Below are 16,430 nucleotides of genomic sequence, written 5' to 3'. Positions count from 1 at the left end.
GTTCACTTCGTAATTAATTTTTGGCTTCGGAGTCTCATTGCTCGTGTTGGTGACAATTATTTTTTATTATTATTAATTCAATATTCTACTTTTCTGTGTCAGTAATAAAGGAAAAAAGTAATATAAATTTATGTGAATATTAAAAACACAAAATATGCTAATGTATGATTTATTATTATGAAATAGATAGCTTACGGTCAGTGAATGCAAATACCGTGCATAATTTTCTATAGTGTAACATAAATAAATGAAAATTTTCAATTAGTCTGTAATTTTCACGTTGATAACACTGTGTAGCTTTAATAGATTGTGGATTTGGCTACAAAAACCTCTAAATTTTGAAATTAAAAAATTGATAGTGCATAAATAATTAGCTAATAGTCTGAAAAAGTACCCAAAATTTTCGACAGTGATAACAGAATTGGTTTCCACCTAAAACATAGATTAACATACTTTAATACTGATTGTAGGTCAAATTAAAAACATTATCAGCATCGCAATATACGCTGTGAACTCTTCTAATTTATTAAACATTTAATGCACCTTGCACAAGTTGCCGACAAACGATGACCTAAACAATATACACAAGCATGCAAATTCTTTACATTCTTTATTGTCGGAAATGAACTTTATAATAATCTTATCACATTTGAAAATGTATGAATAATGAAATTGATAATCGTGAGGGTTATGTGTAGTCTATTGATAATTTGTCTCACTTCATATTCTAGCAGGATCATCAAAAAGCGTGTTTACTGATTAAGAGTGAATCACACAAATTAAAAGCAAAATTACGAAATAATTAGCATTATTGCAGCACACATCAATAAAAGTAAGAATTTATTGTGATTATTATTGTAAATCAATAAAATAGAACTGTTCATGCTAAATGCTCTATGGCTAAAGAATGTGAATATGAAAAGAAGAGTGCATACATCCCAAATGGCACAAATCGGTTAATCAATTAAAAACTCGGTACTTAACCAGCATGACTCTGGCATGGTGTCGGATTTAAACCAAAATCGGCACCAAATCAGAATCACGGTGGCCCGGGACGAAATTTTTGATTGACTAACAGGATACTTAATGCTAAACGACTGCTACTTTAAGAAAATAACCAAATTTGCCAATTGTTAGTCACTTTGTTCTGACTTCCACAATTTCAAAATGTGCCGATCGAAAAAGTTTTAAATCTATAAAATCAATGAATTTGAAATTTTCCCATGAACTTTTGACCTCAAAATTCAATATTTTGATAAATATTTGAGAATACGATTTTATAGCAAGCACATCTGGGAGCATCAATCTTTAAAGATAACAATGACTTTGAAAATATTTGTTCTATGCTGTGTAATTTTTCTTTTATCCATTGTTCGAACTTTAGTCCTTTCATGCAGGAACTAGTTCCTGCAGTTTCATTTGAAGACTGTACTCCCGAAGTTCTGCAAACTCTGACTTCCAATTTCTCAAAAAAATATCAATTAGTAAAATGATTAATCTCAGTAATTCAAGTAATTATTAATCAGCATGCATTTGTCAAGGCCAGAGGTCGTAGTCGGATGAGTTTTAGTCGGCTTTAGTCGACTAAAGTTTAGTCGACTAAAGCCGACTAAAAAATTTCTGAGAATTTTCTTTGTCGACTATAGTCGACTAAAACCGGCTAAAGCCGACTAAAGCCGCGACTAAGATCGACTAAAATGAAATTTTTACACTTGTGAAGTATATGGAATTTCATATAAAAAAATTCTTTTTTTTTAATTTCCAACAAGCTTAAGTTCGAATCTCATAATATTTTTTGGATATTTTTTCAATATTTAACTAATTTATAATCTTAGAAAAGTCTAATTTTCTTATTCAAAGATGAAAAACTCCAAAAAAAGCCTATTTTGCATAGATTTTCTTATTAAAACGTGAAAAATTCAAAAGAAATCCGAAGTTTGTCTCGCATTTCTAATTTTTGGATGAAAAACTGTCGAAAATTTGAAGTTTTGTCTGAATTATCTTATTTGGGGTGAAAAACTACCCAGAAAAGCCAAGTTTTGTATCGGCTTTCTCACTAATTAAGAAAATTTGAAGCAAAATTCAGTATATCCTGATGAATTTCATCCAAAAATTAGAAATTCGAGGCAAAATTTAGATTTTTCCTGAATTTTTCACGTTTTAATAAGAAAATCTTTGCAAAATTGGTTTTTTTGGGATTTTTTCATCTTAGAATAAGAAAATTAGACTTTTCTGAGATTATAAATTAGCTAAATATTGAAAAAATATCCAAAAAATATTATGAGATTCGAACTTAAGCTTGTTGGAAATTAAAAAAAAGAATTTTTTTATATGAAATTCCATATACTTCACAAGTGTAAAAATTTCATTTTAGTCGATCTTAGTCGCGGCTTTAGTCGGCTTTAGCCGGTTTTAGTCGACTATAGTCGACTAAGAAAATTCTCAGAAATTTTTTAGTCGGCTTTAGTCGACTAAACAAACTTTAGTCGACTATAGTCGACTAACACCGACTTCGACCTCTGGTCAAGGCTATCTCTCAAAATTCATAATCATTAATACGTCGTTTTATTTAAATATTGAATATAACAGACATGATAACTTCTTCATTGAACCTTATTTGAGTTTAGTGATTTCACGCTTCTTTGAAAGTCTCTACACTTGAAATCCACATTAAAATTATTTTTCAACACTTCTGAACGGGGAATCCAATTAGTAAGAATTATGTTTAAATGAAAAATGAATCACATAGTCAAAGATCATCAGCATATAAACAGTCTACGGACTACAATGTAATTGTCAATGCTCTAAATCAATACCAATAAATGCGAGTATAAAGCATAAATCGATTGATGGTAATCTGATATACTTATGCATTTCCGCGTTTTATTTTGTCTCCTTTTCCAAAGAACTAGATTGCTTATTAAGAGAAGCGCCTCTAGTGTATAGGCATTTGTCATTCTATATTGTAATATTTCTTCGATGAACAGTCTAATGCGGTTAAAGAGCATACTTATGTGTATCACTTTTACTTGTATATGTTGAAAAAATATGTTGTGGCAAGTCTTACTTTAAAAAACTATTCATTCCATTTTTGTCTTTCTAGCGTGTGCAATGTTTGGAGGTGTGGAAAGTTTAAATGAATATTACGGTAGTTCGAATGGACAGATTGGCAAAGATATTTCTTTTCCTGAGATACAAGTAAGTTCTACTCTGTGACAAAATTCAAGTTTTATCAAATTTATTATCCATTCCATTGGATTTTCTATCAAATTTCATATCAGGGAATAAAGACATACATCCCAAAATGTGATAAGCATTGAATATTGAGCAAGCACTAAACCAAAGTAAATATCTTAAAAAACATAAATCATTCAAAAGACAGATACCAATTTGCATTAAAAGTCTAATTGAAATGAACAGTCATGGCAGGCATTTGAACTCTCAAGTAATAAAACCCAATATTTCCAAATGTCAATTAGATAAATCAAAGAATCCATTATAAAGGTTTTTCCAATAAATTGATGTTAAATTGCTCACATTTCTCAATATCAAAGGCAATTAAACTACAATTTTTATTCTCCTCCAGATGTCCTTAATAAACGATGAAGAAGCAAGCATAAGTTCTGAAATTAAAAAGGAGAAGCCAAAAAATGTAATTAAAAAATAATTTTAGTCAATTAATGTAACTTTGTTGGCATAGTTAGATTAGTTCACAAGTTTATGTTTGCTTCTGTGAAATTTCCAGACAGTAGATGAACAGTTTATAGCGAAAGACAAGTGGAGCAAAGATATCGAATTTCTACTCTCATGCATTGCACTAAGGTAAAGTAAAAGAACTTGAAAAACATACTTCAATTGTTAATTAAGCAAAAAATTCTATTCACAGCGTTGGTTTGGGGAATGTCTGGCGATTTCCATTCATTGCACTCGAAAATGGAGGAGGTAACTTTAACCTTTCATAAATCATCTATAGCAATTAAAACATTTTTCACTTGCCGATTTTCATTTCCAATCAACAGGTGCCTTTGTATTTCCATAGTAAGCATAACGAATTTGTTCATAGTAGAATTTATTTATGACGCTCGTTCTTTATTCTTTCCCTTTTTCCTTTCCTTCTATTTAATGCCTAATTAATCTCATTAGCATCATCGTATTATTACTGGTGGGCAAGCCGCTCTACTATATGGAATTATTACTGGGTCAATTTTCGTCACGCGGTTGCATCAAAGTGTATGATATGGCGCCAGCAATGCGTGGCATTGGTGTTGGACAAGTAATATCGACATGCTTTGTTACAACATATTATGCATCATTGATGGGTCTTACAATACGCTATTTTCTCGCATCATTTAATGATCCATTACCGTGGAGTCAATGTAAGGATGAATGGAATGTCTCATGCATTGATAGTAGCATAAAGTCAATTAATTTCTCGGATGATAGACCAAAATCATCAGCAGAGTTGTATTTCATGTAAGCTGCTTTATTAATTGAATGAACTTTATCAAGCACTAAATTGACATGAATGCTTTTTTATTACAGAAAAGACATATTAAAGGAAACGAGTTCAATTGACGATGGAATAGGTTATCCAAATTGGCAATTAGTATTATGTTTGATATTTGCCTGGATTTGTATAGGTGGAATTCTAATAAAAGGAGTCAAGAGTTCAGGAAAGGCATCATACTTCCTATCCATATTTCCATATATTGTTATGATTATTCTTCTCATACGTTCCTCAACACTCGAGGGTGCAATCGATGGAATGATTTATTTCATTAAACCACAATGGAATAAAATATTCGAAGCTCAAGTGTGGTATGCAGCAGTTACGCAAGTCTTTTATTCTCTTGCTGTTTGCTTCGGTTCCATAATCATGTATTCATCATACAACAGATTCGATCAAAACATATACAAGTAAGTGCTTTAATTACCTCTATATAGAGCTTTTAAAGCCCAATTTTTGTGTAAAAATGACGTCAGTTATGAATAGCCATAAAGAAATTTTTCATTTCTATCCAATTAGGGACGTGAATATCATAACACTCCTTGACACGGGAACTTCATTGTTATCGGGCTTCATAATATTTGGAATACTGGGTCACTTGGCACACATAATGGAAATCGACGATATACAAAAAGTAACAAAGAGCAACATTGCGCTTGCTTTTATGGCATATCCTGAAACAATAGCCAAAATTGATTTCATTCCACAATTTTTTTCAATGCTATTTTTTATTATGCTGTTCGTATTGGGCATCGGAAGTAATATAGGAATGACAAGCTGTGTGATTACCGTAATCAAAGATAAATTCCCTAACATACAATATTGGAAGCTTGTTCTTAGCATTGCCATTATTTCAATAATAATTGGTACAATTTATACAACTCCAGGTGGACAATTTCTAATATTTTTTCTTGACTTTTATGGTGCATCGTTTGTTGCATTAATACTAGCTATAATTGAATTGTTGACTGTCAGCTGGATTTATGGCGTTGATAGACTTTGCGATGATATTGAATTTATGTTGAAAATAAAGACAGGACTTTATTGGAGATTATGTTGGAAGTATATCACGCCGACAATCATGATTGCAATTTTTATATATTTCATTGCGACATGGAAATCGATAACTTATCAAGACTATGAATATCATCCCAATATGCATGGTAAGGAAGATTAACTTTTGACATATTATCATGACCTATTGAGCTAGCGATGCAAACTTTTAAAAGTTTAATTCTAATTTGTTTTACCAACCCTAATTCCTATCAAATATTTTACGGATTTCCTTGGATGCTGTAAACAAATTAAAATTGACAAATTGAAGCACAAAGTTTTAATGAACTCCACAATTGAACCAAATTTATTTTCCGTTTCCAGCATTCGGATGGTGCATTTCATGTTTCTGCCTCATTCAACTTCCTATTTGGGCAATTTATGCTGTAATAAAACAAGAAGAGAAAACTTGGAGTAAGAAAATCATTAATGCCTTTAAGCCAAATTCAAATTGGGGACCAAACGATGCTGTTAAAAGTAAGTTACACCAAAAGGATGAAAAATTATGGAAATGAGATTAAGACTTTATGACTCTTTTTTTCTGGTTTAAAAACCGAGAAACGTCGTCTTTTCTTCGAAAAGAGTGAAAGGAATTTTAATTAGAGTATGTTTGTGATTGAGGAAAAGGTTTAGGTATTGAATTTTGTGCAGAATTATACGTAATTTCTTTGTCATCAAAGTCTTGGTTCTTTAAATTTTTAAAGACTTTATCAGACTTTATGTTTTAAAATTGCTTTAAATTCTTGTAAGAGAGCTTTCTATTAAGAAGACTTTCCCTCGCAGCAATTTGGAATGGATTTTGAAGAATTTGTGCGGAATTATGGCAGAAATTGCCCTTTTCTTCACCACAATGGCTGGATTTTAAAAATATTCCTTCTTTCCCTGAGTAGACAAAAATATGATAGAACTAGTGGAAGGCCAGTTTATATACAGTTTATGAATTGTTCTAACTTGGTTCTAACGAATTTTTGTCTGTACACTCTGGTTCTTAACTAAAATGGGAAAAATTTCTAGCCAGCACTTGTATGAAATTCATCGAAATCCTGTCATTGTCTTGCAGTTAAGAGCGACTTCTTCGACTTCTGTTCCTCATAAATTCTTTCAAAATTCCTTAGAAATTGCTGCAAGGGATATGAATCGTGTGCAATTTACTTGAATAAGACCAATTTGTAATGAATATGAGACTCATTCAACAATGCTCAATAAGAATTATAACCAAAATTAGGGTTTAAGTACTTAAGCAACCAGATTGTTGTAAATTACATTCAGAAATGTTTATAATCTTTGACTTCGAACTCAAGAATAGAAAAATATGAATTTCAGTAAGTGTACACAAAGCAGAATTTTTGACAGTACCTAGATTATCCAGATGCTTTAAAGACAACTATATATCTAGATACAGTAATTTTTAATACTCACCTAAATGAGGATTCTTATGAGTATGTTCAATCAATATAATTGACCATGCTCAGTTTTGAGAGCATGCTCTACCAAAGCATTTTTTTCAAGTCCCCCAAGACATCTACATACAAAGTTGCTAAATTACTTATTATTTAATTGATTTTCTTTATTTTCAGTGCAACAATATCGAGAATTCCTCATCCAAAAGTCATCAAAACCTAAAATCAAGAACGAAAACTATTTAGGACAGCTTAAAAAATTGTATTTTTTGAAAAAATGTTTTTAAGATGCACACTAACATCAAAAAATCTCACATCTCATTTTTTACGACTCTCTACTATCTTTGAGTGATCTTATACAAGTGATGATGATAATGATGAGTAATGATATGTTCATTGCATTTATTTATGTACTCATACTCTTGTATATTCTCTCGAAATAATAAAAAATTTAGATAGATAAAGTTTGATATCACACAAAATTGTTCTATTAAATAAATTCACAATGTCATTTCGTGTTTCAGTTTTTTCGTAGACGTTTGACAGTTTAAACTGGTTTTCAGCATAAACTAAAAGTTTTTAAATTCAACCTCACAATTTTGTGAAAAAAAATAAGTACATTACATAATGGATATAATGGAAAAATCCGAAGAGCTGCAGGAATTGAAGGTAAAAAAGCCAGATGACGATAAAGAAAGAAAATTATCCCAAAAAACCACAACTGAAAAGGCAAAATGGAGCAATGACATTGAGTTTCTGTGCTCTTGCATAACATTATCTGTGGGACTTGGTAATGTGTGGAGGTAGATTATTAAGTTTTAAATAAATTTTTTGTGGAATCCCGTTCTCCGTCAGATTTCCATTCACAGCTCTTCAATATGGCGGTGGCACTTTTGTCATACCATACACTATCATCGTATTTTTAGTTGGCAAACCCCTTTATTATCTTGAAATTTTGCTCGGTCAATTCTCATCAAAAGGTTGCATTAAAGTTTATGACATGGTACCTGCTGTCAGAGGTATTGGCATTGGTCAATGCATTTGCACTATCGTTGTTCTCAGCATTTATGCATCTGTTATGGCTTTAACAATTCGCTATTTTCTGGCATCATTTGGAGATCCATTACCATGGAGTCTTTGTAAAATTGAATGGAATACGACATGTGTTGATAGTAGCTTGAAAATGGGAAATTTTAGTGGAACAAATGCAAAGTCATCTGCAGAACTTTACTTCATGTGAGTTTTATTACATTTTGAAATCGAATGAGGCAAATCTTATGTAAGAAAATTTCAGAAAGGATGTCCTAAAAGAAGCAAACTCTAGTGAAAATGGTTTGGGTCTTCCAAACTGGCAGCTTGTTATATGCTTAATTGCCGCATGGTGTATCATTGGCCTTGTTCTTATCAAAGGAATTCAAAGTTCAGGAAAAGCTGCCTATATTCTTGCTATTTTTCCCTACATCATTCTTATCATTCTTTTGATAAGATCAGCTACACTAGAAGGCGCAATAAATGGAATTTTATATTTTATTATTCCCGACCTCAATAAAATTTTTGATGCGGAACTATGGTATGCTGCTGTAACACAGGTTTTCTATGCTTTAGGAATTTGTTTCGGTTCAATTATCATGTACTCATCATACAATCGTTTTGATCAAAATATATACAGGTATAGTATCAGCATGTTTTTCGCATGTATGCGTTCACGAACCTTTTTTTTTTAATTTTTATTATTATTCATAGAGATGTGAATATCATTACAACAATGGACTATATGACGTCATTATTAGCTGGTCTGATAATATTTGGTATACTTGGTCATTTAGCACATGTTATGGGTATAGAGGATATTCAGCAAGTAACGACAAGCTTTATGGGCCTCGCCTTCATCGCATACCCTGAAACGATATCCAAATTTGATTACATTCCACAATTTTTTGCTATTGTCTTCTTCCTCATGTTGTTTTCCTTTTGTATTGGTAGTAATATGGGTATGGCCAACTGTATACTTACTACTATCAGAGATCGATATCCAAAAATAATGTGCTGGAAAATTGTCCTTGCTATTGTTGTGTTCGGCATAGCGATTGGAATTTTTTATACAACACCCGGCGGTCAATATCTGATAAATCTTTTGGATTTTTATGGTGCATCGTTTGTGGCCTTAATCCTTGCCATAATTGAATTGATCACTGTCAGCTGGATTTATGGTGTTGATAGATTTTGTAAAGATATTGAATTTATGTTGAAAAGAAGAACTGGACACTATTGGAGAATCTGCTGGAAGTTTATTACTCCATTCATTATGATTTCAATTCTGCTCTATTTTATAGCGACATGGAAGGCACTTACTTATCAAGGTCAAGAATACTCTACTGAGATGCACAGTAAGGAAGAAAATACATGTTAAATTTGTAAGCTCTTCTTAAATACCCTTAATTTATTACAGTTTTCGGGTGGTGCATATCATTGCTTGGACTACTACAACTTCCTATATGGATGATATATGCTATTTATAAGCAGACTCATGAAACTATCATACAAGTAATGCATAAATATGTAATTAATATGAGTAATAAAATCTAATATATTGCTTTTTCTTATACCATACAGAAAGTTAAAGCTGCATTCAAGCCGAATAAAAACTGGGGACCATGTGATCAAGAGATTAGTAAGTTTGTTCTTTCGAAAGAAGGTCGAGCATTATTTATGTCAACTAGATAAAATGCACAAAAAACTTCTATAAATTAATAGGCTAATAGATTATATATTTTTTAGGAGAAAGTTACGAACACTTTATTGCATTCTGGAGATCAAGCAAGAAGTTATAAGGAATTTCCAACAATTTTGATCTAATAATCTCAAAAATGTCTAAAATATAGTTAAAATAATAGAATTTTAAAGGAACTTTTAACTCTATGTAACGTGAAGTTCCCTTCCCTAATAGCTTCAGGAGCAGCTTATTCTGAACCTTATCATAAGACCATTACGTAATAAGTGAACGGTCCCTAAAATGACTTACAGAATATTCAATGAAAATCACATTCTGTACTCATTTCACGTGTCAATAGTAATCGCGTGCCAAATGAAAATAAAGAATTATCTTATCACATTTTATATGTAATTTGTCAGTTTTATTCCCTTTTAATAAATAATGGATGCGTTATCTGTGTAATTTATAAACAATTAAATAATAAAGCTGAATATGATAAGTTTCAAGTACCTTTCAAACAAGTTTTATTCCAGAAATTTTAAAAATTATTTTACGAATATTTGCAGCAAATTGAAAAATTCATACAAAATTATTATCATTTTTGCTAATGCTCTAGGTCATGGTTATCTATTGAAGGCAGGTCAGTTCCTTATCATGCTTGAAGAAATTTTATTCCCTTTGATTAATGAACTTGTTAAATTTTAAAAATTCAATTTTTGACTAAAATTGTTTAAATATTTTGTAAAGCCAGTTACGATCTATAACTTCTATTGCACTACCTACTTCTATTTACATCCATCATTCTATTTTTGTCATTTCCAGTCTAGAAATAACCCTGTGGGATATAAATAAAATTCTTAAAATACCAAACACTTCAAAATTGTTTATATGTACATACGTCATCATACTGCTTCATGTATGGAAGCTTTAAGTTTTTAATTGACAGCAAGTCGGTCGGCTCATTGCATCTCTTGAAGTTCTTATTTAGTAAACTTAATTACTCAACTCTTATCAAAGACAATTTTTTATTGATTTATACTCCTTTATATTACAATTCCTTGAAACTCCACCACTGTCTTTTAATCATATAATTTTTCACAATTGTCTGTTTTGGGTTGGGTATGTAACTATGAAAATAGTCAAATATAGTCTCACGTTGTTAATGACTTTCTCAAAACCACATGACGCAGAACAATGGTGAAAGAATGTCAGCTTAACGTGGGGATGGATAAATTGTTCAATATAGGTGGCAGAGCCAGCAACAGAATCAAATTGATAGCATTTTGTTATAACCTAAGTTTCACATAGGAGCATGGCTAAAGTAATTAAGCATTTGATATCCCTTTAACAATCTCTTAACTTGTTGAATTTACAGAATTAACTATAAATTTTTATCTAACTATGTCCTGAACAGCGCTACGTGATCGCTAGAACATCGCTACGTCACCATATAAACAGCAAGAAGCGAATTTGCTCTAAAAGCCCCGTGATAGTTGAATCCGACCTAATTTTCTTCCATACGAGTTCTTTCCTAGTTAAAGCATTTTACGACTCTTCATTATTATCAAAAATGATCATAAACTTTATCATGTAGTTTATTTTATCATAGTATTTAGTATTGCAGGAAAAATTGCACGGTAAAGACGTTTAATATCGAAGTAATTTAAAGTTAAAATGCCTGATAATTCTGCATATGTATCGGATTTAACAGATGAAAAAGGAGCAAAAAATGAAAAATATGGAAATGAAAATGGAATTTTTAAAACAGAACAAGATCGAGATAACTGGGGTAGAGGAATTGAATTTCTCCTATCATGTATAGCAATGAGGTAAGGAAAATAGAAGTCTTAAAAAACATAAAAATGTGACAATTTTTAATTTCCCAAAAAATTCAATCTAGTGTGGGTTTAGGCAATGTATGGAGATTTCCATTCATAGCCCTTGATAACGGAGGAGGTATATTGACATTTAATTTCCTTTTTATTTTGTGTGCTCATTGATTTGTATACTATTTTCAGGAGCTTTTTTGATTCCATACATAATCATTTTGATATTAGTTGGTAAGCAATACAAACCGAGCAAATGTACACATGTATAATGAATTTAAATATTCTAGGGAAACCAAGCTATTATCTAGAAATGATAATGGGACAATTTTCATCGCGCGGTGTTGTTAAAGCATTTGATTGTGTGCCTGCGATGCGAGGCATTGCAATCGGCCAAGTTATATGTGTTGTTTATATTTCAACGTATTACTCATCATTGTTGGCAATGACGCTGAGATATTTATTTTATTCATTTACATCCGTTCTTCCTTGGAGTGAATGTAATCCGGAATGGACCGAACCATGTTATCCTTCAAGTGGAAGTGGCTTCAATCAAACGTTTGAAAATGGAACAAGATCATCAGCTGAACTTTACTTTTTGTAAGAGTCATGTTATGTTTCCGTTTATTGTGTCATGAACTAAATATCATGAATTCTAGGAATGAAGTTTTACATGCCAAAGACAACATTCGTGATGGCATTGGATGGCCAATCCTAAATCTTTTTGGATTTGTGGTTTTGGTTTGGATAATCGTGTTCTTAATTCTTATAAAAGGAGTCAAAAGTGCAGGAAAAGCTGCATACATTACCGGCATTGCGCCATTTATTTTACTTATAATTTTTTTGGTTCGTGCATTAACATTGCCTGGCTCATTTGATGGCATCGTGTATTTTTTCTCACCAAACTGGAGAGATGTTTTAAAAGCAAAAGTTTGGTATTCAGCTGCAACACAATTGTTCTTTTCACTTAATGTTTTTCTCGGTAATATCATCATGTATGCCTCATACAATAAATTTGACCACAACATATATAGGGACGCTAACATTGTCACAACTATAGATACATTTACTTCAATAATGTCTGGATGCATATCATTTGGCATCGTTGGTCATTTAAAGCATGAACTTAATGTTGACGACATCAAAAAAGTATTCAAAGGAGGTCCAGGTATAACTACTTGTTTTATATTCAGATCAATTCATAAGAAGTCATAAACTTGATGTCTTTTAATATTGATTATTTCAGGTTTGGTATTTGTGACATATCCAGAAACAATATCAAAATTCAAATTTGTTCCTCAATTATTTTCGGTTCTCTTCTTCATAATGCTTTTCATACTTGGATTGGGAAGTATAATTGCTATGATGACTTGCGTGATCACAGTTATTCGTGATCAATTTCCAAAAGTCAAGAATTGGCAAGCAGCATTAGGATACGCTTTGTTTGGCATTGCATGTGGGACTCTTTACGTAACTCCAGTATGTCTTCAAATAGAAAATAATCAAGAAAAAAATACATTAAGTTTAATATTTTACTTTAGGGAGGTCAATCTGTTTTAGGACTTGTTGATCACTATGGATCTACATTTGCAGCTTTTATATTGGCATGGTTTGAACTAGTCGCATTCTGCTACATGTATGGTGTCAAAAAGGTATGCAGAGATGTTGAATTTATGCTTGGATTTCAACCTGGAATTTACTGGAAAGCATGTTGGTATGCAATCACTCCAATCATTATGGGAGCGATCGTTCTGTATACATTGATACTCTATGAAAAACCCACCGATAATGGACAAGATTATCCTTCGATAGCACATATTGTAGGATGGAGTATAACAACATTAGCTGTAATGTGGCTTCCACTTTTACTTCTCATAGAAATTATAAAGCAGAAGAAAGCTTCTATGATTCAGGTATTTTATGGCAATAGACTTAACATGTCATCTACTAAATTTGATTTACTTCCACAGAAAATTAAGGGAGCTTTTCGTTCTAAAGTAAATTGGGGACCATTAAAGACTGAAAACTACACAAGATACAAGGAATTTATTAAAGATGACTAATTCACTGGAACTGACTAATCTTTATTTTATAAATTGTAGTTTTATTTTAAGACAATAAATTAACCGGTTTTTAAAATTCTTGGAAAATGTCGGAAATTTTGGATATACAAATTTAATAACATTTTACAAGCATGCTAAAATTGTGAATTAATTGCTATAAATTATAAAATTAAAGTAGCATAACGAATAATTAAGACTTAACAATCCATGCCAATGGCTAAACACCTATACCAACAAGGATTTTTTGATATGTGTAGTTCAAATTATATATTCAACTAAAGAAGATCCCCATCAAATATGATGAGATAAAATGCATAACTGGCATCATGATAGACCAACTTTAGTATTCGTAAGGATTAACCTGATTTAAATATTGCAATCTTGTTCAGTTGATTTGTTAGTATTTTTATATTTTTTAGAACTAAGCGACAATTATTATCAATGTGTTCCATAAACAATAAAAGGTTGCTCACCACTGAGGTAATGTGTTGCCCTACGGTTCCAGATTGTCCGGGTGCAATCCCAGAGAAGCATATCGTCTGGATGTCATCGCATCAAAATCCACAACTGGCATGATTCTGGCACGGTGTGACATTTAAACTGAATTAGGCCCCAAATCACGCGGGTGCCTCTCGGTTACCCGACTTGTGCTATTTAGATCATGTACGTTATTATTTGCCCAATGACAAATGTAGGAATCACAAATAAAGAATATTATATACACAACTGCTATTTCCCAAATTAAACAGAAGTTACATAACTAAATTTATTCATCAATTCTGTCGTAAAAGAATGTTTCTCTGTATTTTTTGACAACTAATGTATTTAGAAGTTTTTTGCATCTTCTATTTTAGTTCTGCTCGGAAATTCATTTAATTCAGATCGTTCGGCAAAATTTCTGTTTGAAGATAAGAAAGATTAGATAAACAATATTAGTGGATTACATTAGCAATTAAAGCTTTAGTTCATTTTTGCAAAAGACTTAATTAAGTTATTTTAAAAATATTTAATTTGAGAATAATAAATTTCTGGCGTTAAATCAAGACAAAATAAAAACAAGTTTTTGAAGTTTATTAGTTTTTGTTAGGGTAGGTTAAGAGCCGAAAGATGACTAAAAATAAAAATATTAAAACTGTTGTCTGCATTAATTTAAATTTTAAATTTTTGTTTAGAATCATCAATAAGAATGGAAGGCCATTACAATCCAGCTTACAGTTCGGAGGTGACAGACATTGACTCAGTTAATTGTTATCCACAGCAAATCACCATTAATGGGAAGCCAGAAAAGCATCGAGATAATTGGGGAAATGGAATCGAATTTCTACTATCGTGCATTGCAATGAGGTGAGAGCTAAGGAGCAAGTAAACCCTAATAGGCAAAAAGTGCTGCACAGCGTACTATGCTCTTAAAAACACGCTCTTTGCCTGCTAGGGAACTATTATGGAAAATAGTTAAAAAAATCTTATATTTTGTTAAATTTTCACAGCGTTGGTTTGGGAAATGTATGGAGATTCCCATTTACAGCCTTAGAAAATGGAGGAGGTTTTTCTATACTTTAAGTTCCTTATTAATTATTTAATAACACAATCGTTCACAGGAGCATTTTTGATTCCATACATAATAATTTTGGTATTAGTAGGTAAGTAAATTAAATTCTTTACTGGAACTTATCGCCAGCAGGCAAAGAGTAAGCTTTTATTTGATTCAGCGGTCTCTTTGTCTGTACGGACAGTTGTATTAATGTCATAATATTCAGGACGACCAGGCTATTATCTTGAGATGATAATTGGACAATTTTCATCGCGTGAAATTATTAAAGCTTTTGATTGCGTACCTGCAATGCGAGGCATTGCTATAGGGCAAGTCTTTTGTGTTGTTTGTGTTTCAACCTATTATTCATCAATCTTGGCAATAACATTGAAGTACTTCTTCTATTCATTCAATTCTGTTCTTCCTTGGAGTGAATGCAATCCATTATGGATACAACCTTGTTATCCGTCAAGTGGAAGCTCTTTGAATCAAACGTGGAAAGAAGGGACCAAATCATCAACAGAGCTCTATTTTATGTAAGTATTCAGCCTAGCTTTAAATATAACTTGAATAATTTTTATACTTTAAACAGAAATGAAGTTTTGCATGCAAAGGAGAATATCAATGACGGGATCGGATGGCCGAATCTTAGTTTATTAGGTTTTCTCATACTCAACTGGACAATTGTGTTCCTTATTCTTGTAAAAGGTATTAAGAGCGCAGGAAAAGTATCATACATAACAGGAATAGCACCTTTCATCTTTCTGGTTATTTTTCTAATCCGTGCCTTAACACTTCCTGGATCATTTGAAGGAATTGTGTATTTCTTTTCACCAAACTGGGAAAATGCTTTTAGTCCAAAAGTTTGGTATGCTGCAGCGACTCAATTGTTCTTTTCACTCAATGTTTTCTTTGCCAATATTGTCATGTATGCTTCATACAACAAGATTGATCATAATATATACCGTGATGCTAATGTTGTAACTACGATCGATACATTTACATCTATCATCTCTGGATGCATATCATTTGCCATCATTGGACATTTAAAGTATGAACTCAAAGTTGATGATATAACCAAAGTTATCAAGGGAGGACCAGGTATGACTAATACTTATTATCCATGATTAATGGATTAAAAATGCAGAATCCTTATTCATTCAGGTTTGGTGTTTGTGACATATCCAGAAACAATATCAAAATTCAAATTCGTTCCACAAGTATATTCAGTATTCTTTTTCCTGATGATTTTCATCCTTGGAGTTGGAAGTATCGTTGCAATGATGTCATGCGTAATTACTGTTGTTCGTGATCAATTTCCAAAAATTAAATATTGG

The 16,430-nt window shown here is 31.8% G+C and overlaps 4 protein-coding genes across 5 annotated transcripts; all 4 read left to right on the top strand.

Annotated features, from left to right (window-relative positions):
* The first annotated feature begins 775 nt into the window (after positions 1-775).
* Positions 776-7,303, top strand: LOC139097596 (sodium-dependent nutrient amino acid transporter 1-like). Its single transcript, XM_070649483.1, has 11 exons — positions 776-832; positions 3,104-3,198; positions 3,587-3,652; positions 3,746-3,822; positions 3,887-3,942; positions 4,020-4,038; positions 4,144-4,473; positions 4,543-4,917; positions 5,027-5,670; positions 5,885-6,037; positions 7,138-7,303. The coding sequence occupies exons 2-11, from the start codon at positions 3,112-3,114 to the stop codon at positions 7,245-7,247; spliced, it is 1,917 nt and encodes a 638-aa protein (XP_070505584.1). The 5' UTR covers positions 776-832; positions 3,104-3,111; the 3' UTR covers positions 7,248-7,303.
* Positions 7,304-7,506: 203 nt separating this feature from the next.
* On the top strand, positions 7,507-9,864 carry LOC139097626 (sodium-dependent nutrient amino acid transporter 1-like). Of its 2 annotated transcripts, none has more exons than XM_070649517.1 (7): positions 7,507-7,763; positions 7,816-8,196; positions 8,255-8,629; positions 8,704-9,347; positions 9,410-9,504; positions 9,574-9,631; positions 9,739-9,864. In XM_070649517.1, the coding sequence occupies exons 1-7, from the start codon at positions 7,588-7,590 to the stop codon at positions 9,789-9,791; spliced, it is 1,782 nt and encodes a 593-aa protein (XP_070505618.1). In that variant the 5' UTR covers positions 7,507-7,587; the 3' UTR covers positions 9,792-9,864. The 2 variants fall into 2 exon arrangements, with proteins under 2 accessions (XP_070505618.1, XP_070505619.1); XM_070649518.1 differs by having other exon boundaries at positions 7,626-7,763; positions 7,830-8,196.
* Positions 9,865-11,310: 1,446 nt separating this feature from the next.
* LOC139097627 (sodium-dependent nutrient amino acid transporter 1-like) lies at positions 11,311-13,659 on the top strand. Its single transcript, XM_070649521.1, has 8 exons — positions 11,311-11,502; positions 11,574-11,629; positions 11,692-11,733; positions 11,790-12,099; positions 12,159-12,667; positions 12,746-12,978; positions 13,041-13,412; positions 13,470-13,659. Exons 1-8 carry the CDS (start codon positions 11,348-11,350, stop codon positions 13,560-13,562), a joined length of 1,770 nt encoding a protein of 589 aa, XP_070505622.1. The 5' UTR covers positions 11,311-11,347; the 3' UTR covers positions 13,563-13,659.
* Positions 13,660-15,053: 1,394 nt separating this feature from the next.
* On the top strand, positions 15,054-16,220 carry LOC139097600 (sodium-dependent nutrient amino acid transporter 1-like). The gene is made up of 3 exons (XM_070649488.1): positions 15,054-15,202; positions 15,320-15,629; positions 15,686-16,220. The coding sequence occupies exons 1-3, from the start codon at positions 15,097-15,099 to the stop codon at positions 16,218-16,220; spliced, it is 951 nt and encodes a 316-aa protein (XP_070505589.1). The 5' UTR covers positions 15,054-15,096.
* Positions 16,221-16,430: the final 210 nt, after the last annotated feature.

Source organism: Chironomus tepperi, unplaced genomic scaffold, assembly GCF_022539635.2.
Source record: "Chironomus tepperi strain 1889 unplaced genomic scaffold, CSIRO-AGI_Ctep_v1 contig_425, whole genome shotgun sequence".
Lineage (NCBI taxonomy): Eukaryota > Metazoa > Arthropoda > Insecta > Diptera > Chironomidae > Chironomus > Chironomus tepperi.
Note: the sequence above shows the minus strand (reverse complement) of the source record. Positions and strands in the feature narration are given on the sequence as shown.